Here is an 8566-nt window from a genome sequence, read left to right as displayed (position 1 = left end):
GGGATAGAGGCAGGGGCGGGGATGTGCAGAGGGGCCCCCTTCATAGGAGGAGGAGGGAGAAGGCTGGAGGAAGAGCAGGTGCCTTGGGGTGAAGGGAGCAAGGGAGACAAACCCCAGGACGCTGTCAGGGGTGCCGGAGGGTTCCAAGAGCCGTGGAAGAGGAAGGCCGCGCAGAACAGACTGTTGGCAGATGTGGGTTCTGACTGGAAGGTGCGTGTGTAGCAGTTGTCTTACACATGCTCACTTGCTCACTTGTGACTGGTGTGTGTGCTCTAGTGAGTACGTAGAACAAAAGTATTTACATTGGAGATAAATCCATGATATAGTTGCGTTTATTTAGAAACTCGTAATCTACAGGCTTCAAGGGACCTGAACTCGTGTCTGGCTTTGTCGCTCACTGACTGGGAGGGAGTCAGCGGACCCGCCTGGACGTCACTTTACCATTTGTAAAACGAGGGTGTCGGACTCCTTATCTCCTCCTCCTTCCGACTCTCACGAATGACGACAACAGTGAGAACAGCGGAAGCAAGAGCAGGGGATTGTTCTACCTGAGCAAGTTCCTGTTGGCTGATTATACACCCGACCTTCTTCCTTTGTGTCTGAGATTAACGGATCTCTTCATGTTCCCTCTTGGTCTCTACTGGCCACACAGTGGACAGAACACTCATTAGGATAGAAAAAACAATCATACAAAACAACGTGACTGTGTGACGTCTTCAAGATGGCTCAGTGTTGCTGCCGACAGTTGTGAAGGATCAGTGATGGACTCTGAGGTGCTTCAGGCGGAGCTCTCCTGTGGACGCGGGGCTCCCCGGCCACGGCGCGCGTCCCTTTCACATGGCTGTGTCTGTGTCCCCCCGCTCCGCTGGCATTGCCTGCTCCGCGGCAGCTGGCCTGGCCGGCTTCCTGGCCTCCAGATACTCCACAGCCCCGTAGGCCAGCATGGCCAGACTCAAGACCCCCAGCAGGATGTAGAGTTTGACGTTGACACACAAGAATGAGCTGTACCCAAAGGCGATGACGAAGCCCAGAGACTCCCACAGGCGGTAGTTGGCAAAGGCAGCCTCCTTGTTCTTCTCAAACAGAACGCCGTAGAGAACTGTGAGGAGACACGACATGGACACATTGCTGCAAAGCCTCCAACGATTTTTGTCGATTATCGCTGAAAACGGGATGGCTTTCCCACTGCCCAATTTTCTCAAGAAAACCAGGAACTTTCCCTTTGTACGAAACCCAGAATTATTTCATGATGGGGGTTCTGGTAAGTCGGACGACACATCATTAGCAGTGAGGAAGCAGCACACACAAAGGAAACACAGACTTCACGCAGTGTTAGCACCGGTGGGAATGTGGGCCAAGCCGTCCCTCGAGGGGTGACTGTGGAACAGGGAAGTAGAGCCTAGAGGCTTGACCTGTGCCACGTGAGGCATGGCCACTTGCTGGAGTCCAAAAGCAAAGACGAATGAGAGCCATCCTAACCCCAGGACCTCAGAATGTGACTCTCTGCAGAGACAGTGCCTGAAAAGAGGTGACTGAGGTAGATGAGGTCATTAGAGAGGCCCCCCTCCCTCCCCATCCCACATGACTGGTGTCCTTACAGAAGAGGAGGTCAGGACACAGGCATGCACAGAGTGACAATCGTGTGTGGACACAGGGAGGAGACAGCCACTCGGAGCCCAGCCTGCCCACGCCCGGACCCGAGGGCGAGGGCTTGCGTGCTATGGAAGCCCCCGCCTACTGTCACGTGTCGATGGCCCGGGCAGGCTGCTGCACAGTCTGGGTGAGAGTATGTGATTTTTCTTTCCAGTTCGTGGTTGTGTGAAGGCATGTGATGCGCCCGGCTGAGGACTGGAAGCGTCCCCACCTCTGTGACGTGAGGTGTCATGGCGGATGTGCGGGGAGGTTGGCAGCCAGGAAGTGGAAAGCCTCAGCAGACCCGGGTGGGTCCCCAGGGACGGTGTTGAGCCTCCTGGCTGATGCCCAGCGCCTGCCTGTCTCTCTCTGTCCTCCGAAGCTGCCCGGGCCACCACGCCCTCCCCTCTGGCCGGTGGACTCGCCTCTGCAGCAAGGACACCTCTCCGCGGGCGCACCTTACACAGCGGCTGGACTCCACCACCGTCTCCTCCGGCCCTTGGTCCCATCGCTGGCACCCTCCCCTGCACCTTAGGCTGTGCTCTCCCTTACCTCTTCCCTTCAGCCTGGAAACAAAGCCAGGTCTCTCCCAAAGGTCATGCAAGCTGGATTCAGGTCCCCTTCACCCCTCCTGCCTCTGTCTACACCGCTGTCCATCTACACCAACTACATGACAGTCACTGCACTGAGTTCTGCAAACACGAACAAGGCGTGATATCTGCTCTCGGGAAGCCCATGGCGCCTGGTCCCTGGATTGGACTTAGGTTCCCTCCCCACATGGCACACCTGTCCTGTCTGGACGGTTCCCTGCCTCCTCTCTCGTCGGCTCTGGACCGACCTGTTCCCTCCTCTCGTGTCTTACCCTGCTCCATGCGACCCCCAGGCTGCCGCGAGGACCATCTTTCTACAGTGTACGTGTGTCCTGTCGCCCCAGCCTGACGTTGTCAGCGGCCCTGCCTGACTTTGGGGTAGAAGGACAAGAGTCTCGGGGCGCCTGGGTGGCTTAGTCGGTTAAGCGTCTGACTTTCGCTTAGGTCATGATCTCGCGGTTCGTGGGTTCGAGCCCCGCGTCGGGCTCTGTGCTGACTGCCAGCTCAGAGCCTGGAGCCTGTTTCAGTCTGTGACTCCCTCTCTCTCTGACCCTCCCCAGCTCACGCTGTCTCTCTCTCTCTCTCTCTCCTAGAAATAAATAAAAATATTTAAAAAAAAAAAAAAAGGACAAGAGTCTCATCGGGGAGCAGACCCAGCGTGGCCTGGTCTTGTCCCTGCCTGCACCCCCTGTCGCTGTGGGGCGCGCCCCCAGCTCTGACCCCACTGACCGCCCCGAGCGAAGTGCTCCTGCCGGGCCCTGCCAGCGACGGCCGCCTTTGATTCTTCTGTCAAGTTCTCCGTGATGCCATCCCACCCAGCGTCCCGTTGCCGTCACAGCAATCCCAGCGCTCTCAAAGTGTCAGCAGAAGTACTCACTGAGTGACCGCGTGGGCCAGGGGGTGGACACTGACTTCCCGAAGTGAGCGGGGAACCAACAGGTCAAACACCGAGCCCATGCGCCACGGGGTTACCGCGCCCTCAGGGACCGGTACACTTGCTCAGAGGACAAACAGTAACGCAAGGCAACGGGGGGAGGCAATCCCAGGTCAAGAGCGGCCTCTTCCTCTTCTTCCCTTCTAGTTATTGCCCCAAAGTCCCCCACCCGGGGAGGGAGTCGAGCTAACACAGGACGCACAACCACGACAGGGCGCACAAGACACGAAGTAAACCAAGGTGTCACGTGTGGCCCGGTAGCTCGGGCAGGATGAACCGACTGCCCTCTGCCCCCAGCCTCAGTGGGACCAGACATGATCTGCACCTGCGATTCCTGGGGACAGCAGGAGTCTGGAAAGTCATAGGGACTTTCCTGGGACTGTCCTTCCCTTCCTGCATGGTGGGCAGTCGTGGGAGGAAGGGCACACACAGAACTTCCACACACATTCCTTTCCCGGCTCTCCGCCTGCCCCTTGCCCTGATCCTTCTCCCTACATTTTGCAGGGAAGGGATGGAGGGAAGAGAGGCCCCCCGGCACCGCGGGGAAAGTTGGAGGCCAGCAGCAAGGTTTCCTGCGCCCCTGCCTGGGAACATCAACACCCAGAAGGTTCTTCTTGGCATTTGGTTAGTCAGCTGTCCACCTACCATGGGTGGGACTCAGGAGGGCGAGGCCACTGGAGAGATAGAAGATGAGATACACGTTATAAACAGTATAAGTGTGTTTGGGAAAACAAGAGGCTGTTTGGAAGGCTCAAAGAAGGTGCCTTTGTTTGTCTGAGCCTGTGAAGTGCCCATCTTAGTGAAAGTTCACTCACAGAGAGAGTCTAATAAGAAGTCTAAGAATTTAGCAGCTCCTAAGATTATTTTGAAGATTTCTTGTCTTCCTGTAGATGGCCAACAGATATATGAAATATGCTCAACGCCACCCATCATCAGGGAAATGCAAATCAAAACCAGGATGAGATACCACATCACACCTGTCAGAAGGGCTAAAATCAACAACACCAGAAAGCACAGGTGTGGGTGAGGAGATGGAGAAAAAGGAATCTTTGTGCAGTGTTGGTGGGAAAGCAAACCAGTGTGGCCACTCTGGAGAACAGTACGGAGCTTCGTCTAAAGTTAAAAATAGAACTACTTTGGGGTGCCTGAGTGGCTCAGTCGGTTAAATGTCCGACTCTTGGTTTCGGCTCAGGTCATGATCTCATGGTTCATGAGATCAAGCCCCACATCGGGCTCTGTGTTGGTAGCACAGAGCCTGCTTGGGATTCTCTCTCTCCTGCTGTCTCTCTGCCCCTCCCCCACTCGTGCTTTCTCTCGCTCCCTCTCGCAAAAATAAATAAACATTAAAAAAATAGAACTACCTGATGATCTAGCAATTGTACCACTTGGTATTTACTGAAAGGATACAAAAATACTGATTCAGACAGATACATGCACCCCGATGTTTATAGCAGAATTAGCTACAACACCCAAATTATGGAAGCAGCCCAAATGTCCACTAACCAGCAAATGGACAAAGAAGATGTGCTATGTATACAATGGAATATTATTCAGCCATAAAAAGGAGGAAATCTGGCCATTTACAACAACATGCATGGAACCGGAGGGTATTATGCTAAGCGAAATAGTCAGAGAAAGACAAATATCATGTGACTTCACTCATATGTGGAGTTTAAGGGAAAAAAAACCACAATCATGGGGAGGAAAAGAGAGGAAAACCAAGAAACAGACTCTTACCTACAGAGAACACACTGATGGTCACCAGAGGGGAGGTGGGGGTGGGGATTAAGAGCACACTTATTGTGATGACACGGGGTCATGTATGGAAGTGCTGAGTCACTGTGTTGTACACCTGAAACCAATATTACACTGCATGCTAACTATGCTGGAATTTAAATGAAGTAACTAGCTAACTATCTAGTCTTTATTTGGAGGGTGACACTTAAAATTGGACCCAACAATGAGATGGGAAGGAAGAAAATCCAAGTCTGGACACTATGGCTTTGAGTGGCAGGTGTTTCCACGTTCTGTGGCTGACAGGTGCAGTGGCGCCCCTCCTAGGTGCAGTCCCAGAGAAACACACCCCAATCTCATAAATATTCTGGTAAAATGGCAACTCTAACTTTAAGCTACTGTGTTTGGTTTGTAGGTTGGCGTCTTTAGATTTCATGATTATATTTAGATTGTGATGATTATACATCGAGTCAGGCTTTTCAGGAAATTACTCATGATCTGGATCCTATTTTAATCCTAACATAAAGCAGACATTATGTCAAATTCCAGAAGTTGCTTAGGGACGTGGTGGGCGGAGGGGAAAGACATTAAAGAGGCAAGGAAAGTAAGTGAAATAATATTTCAACAATTCTGAAGTCACGTCACATGGACGCTGGGTTGGAACAAATAAGCAATGTGTCCTGCACATCGGGAGCTGGGTTTCTCCCCATCAGAGGAGGAAGTCAGATGAACACAGGGAGGGTAGAATGAACCCGTGGTGTTGGAGGGCAGTCCGGGACGCCGGCGTGGACTCATCCTCACTCAACGTGTCTACAGACCAGCAGATCCAGAAACATGGACGTGTGTGCACGTGGGTCAGCGCACACACATCTGTCTCTCCTCTCTGTCCCCAGAACCTTCATCATCTCAGGGACAAGGAGCATACCCAGCACTCAGATCTCATTTTCTAACACTGTTATCCAACAAAATAGACCCAGTGTCCTTGGAGAAATGGCTGATTCTAGTGCCGGCACAGGGGATGGATCTGGAATAGTCTATGGTGCCAAAAAGTAAGGAAGAACCAAAAAAAAAAAAAAAATAGATGGGGCGTCTCAGAAGGGCACGGGTGCCAATGGGAAAGACCCCAATGGCGAAAGCTGCAACAATTAGAGCAACAGAAGAGTAAAGGGCCATTGGGCTGTAACTCAAGGACACGGCAATACACGAGCCCATAGCGATGTGAACAAATGGCTCAATAAATAACTAAATATATTGGGGAGAAGGAATAAATATTCCTTATGAAGGAATGATAGATAATTTATGTACATACTCCTCCTCCAGCAAGTGGAGATTAATTATCTCCCTCTTGATTCTTGGCTCCACGTGGTGACTGGTTCCCGAGAGGCGGCTGTGCAAAGGGAGACCAGCAGGCTGTGCTGGAGAAGTCTGCGGGCGCCAGGCTGACCGGCAGTCGGGGTTCTCATCCTCACTGACTGACGTGATAGAAAAGCACCTTATTCTGGGGGCTTCTCCCCCAAAGCCATAACTCCAGCCTAATTGTGAGAAACATCCGATAACCCCAAATGAGGGATAGGCTACAAAATGCCTGACCAGTATTCTTCAGAACTGTCAACGCCATGCACAACAAGGAACAGGGAGAAACTTTTACAGATCAGGCAAAGGAGAGGTGGCGACTCAATGCCATAGATACCCTGGATAGGACCTGGGTGGGAGCCCTGGGGGGTGGGGGTGGGGCCAGGTCAGGCCCTGGGTCAGGCCACGGGAGGGGCCCTGGGTGGGGCCATGGGAGGGACCCTGGAGCACACAGACTTGGAACACTCAAGAAAACCAAATAAAATCTAAAGTTTAGTTGAATCACGTACCAACATTTCTTTCTTGGTTTTGACAAGTGTACCACGATTTTGTAAGATATGAACACTAGGGGAAACAGTCAACGGTGTATGGGAACTCTCCAAACTGTCTTTGCAACTTCTCTATAAACTCAAATTATTCCAAAATAAAAAGTTTGTTTAAAAAGGAAAGGAGCCTTTCTGCCAGCCCCGTCCTCCCCAGGAAGGTGCTGGTGGCCGCGGGCAGAGGCTGAGTCCTGTTCTCACATGAGGTGTGAACAGGTCATGGAGCAGCCTGTTTGCTTGGAAAAGACAGGTTAAGTGAACTGGGCACACGAAGAGAGCCACGTTTTCTGTGTTTATCAACCCCAAACAGCCCTTTGGGCGGCTAGCAGGGCGAAAGAGTATTTTTGGCCCAGACATTCTGAATCTCAAATGCAGCGCATTGGTGTGTAAGGGTCGCTATAGCAACGGCACCTGTCTTTCCCCAACTGTCAGGGCAAATTAGCAGACAGAAGCAAGTGGCCCAGATGAATGGTTCCAGAGGCTGCCGAGCCCCGGGAGCCCCGCAGGAATGCAGGCATTGAGCTGCATAGCTTTGCCCCCGGAGGGAGGCCGGGCAGGTCAGACCTTGGGTTTACTTCCAAGACAGGCTTTAAATTGGGAAGCGATGGCGGAGAAGGAGGGCTCGGTGCACTCAATGGTACTCTGCCTCACTAATGAGGAGAGGACGTGGCTCACGTCACGTACTCTCTCAAAGCAGAGGCACACGTTCAGGGAGGAGATGAGAACGCCAACTTGCTATTTAAAAAAACAACCAATTTCTCCTTTCTCCTTTTGCCTATACAAAAGATGGAAATAATTCACTTTAATTCAAGGGAGTCTTTGCTCCGCCATGGAACATGCCGGTTATCCACGAGACCTCACCTAACCTTGTCTGCACAATCTTGAGAGGCTGAGCCTCACAGCTCCGGGGTCTGAGGCCAGGAAATGAGGGCAAAAGCAATGATTCCCGTGTCCCGGGGAGAAGGAAACCGAGTGTTCTTACCGCAGACATCGGAAACAGCCGGAGGCTTCCTGTAAGGAGCGTCCTGTGACCACTTCCCTCCCGTCCCTCCCCTGACCCTTAATGTGCAAATACTAAGAAGGACCCGTGAGTTCAGGGAGGCCAGCAAGCTGGCCTACGGGTCTGCAGTGCTCAGTAACGTGCCCGGAGTCACTCACACCTGCCCGCGGACGCACACTGGGTGACGGATCTGTCCCTGGCTTATGGTTGGGGACCGCCAAGAAGGCTAACGCCAGTGTCTTGTGCGTCCTTCCTCCCCGGAATCCGTACTCCTCTGGAGCAACTGCGAGCCCAGCCCGTGAACGCCTGCCTTCAGGTGCTGGCCGTGCTCCAAGGCACTGAGGGGCACACAGGTTTGTCACCCCTTCAGAAGCTTATGAAAGCCACCGGCACCATGGGGACAGCAGAGAGGCTGTGAAGCCCAAAGCCCTCAAAGCCGGCAGCGACGGCTTTGTCCGAAGACCTTTTTCAGCTGCTCTGTAAGCTGACAACCACGCAGGTCGTAAGGAAGGTGCCACCGTGGGGTCCGGGGGCCGTGATGGCTGAGGTCGTGGCCCCAAGTCAGCAGCCCGGCCTCCTGCCCTCACGGTGCTAGGGGATGGGCCTGACCGAATTTCTAGCCCCCAGGTGTTTCCCAGATCAGGGCTGGGCGGTCACATCTCTAGGGGAGAGGTTCTGTTCCCGGCCAGATCCTGGGCCCCTGACACCCCCTCCCCATCCCAGGCTGTAGATGGGCCTGTGGGAAACTCGGCTGTCATTTTCACCGGCTTCCCAAGATGTA

The 8566-nt window shown here is 53.2% G+C and overlaps 1 protein-coding gene across 2 annotated transcripts in view; it reads right to left on the bottom strand.

Annotated features, from left to right (window-relative positions):
- Positions 1-321: 321 nt before the first annotated feature.
- The window catches only part of UNC93A (unc-93 homolog A), a 36703-nt gene continuing 28458 nt past the window's right edge, over positions 322-8566 (bottom strand). For both annotated transcript variants that reach the window (XM_077757368.1, XM_077757369.1), the window contains exon 9: positions 322-1099. In XM_077757368.1, coding sequence (XP_077613494.1) covers positions 834-1099 — 266 coding nt within the window. In that variant the 3' untranslated portion in view covers positions 322-833. The remainder of the gene's footprint in view (positions 1100-8566) is intronic.

This window comes from Crocuta crocuta, unplaced genomic scaffold (assembly GCF_008692635.1).
Source record: "Crocuta crocuta isolate KB4526 unplaced genomic scaffold, BGI_CrCroc_1.0 scaffold506, whole genome shotgun sequence".
NCBI classification, from domain to species: Eukaryota; Metazoa; Chordata; class Mammalia; order Carnivora; family Hyaenidae; genus Crocuta; species Crocuta crocuta.
Note: the sequence above shows the minus strand (reverse complement) of the source record. Positions and strands in the feature narration are given on the sequence as shown.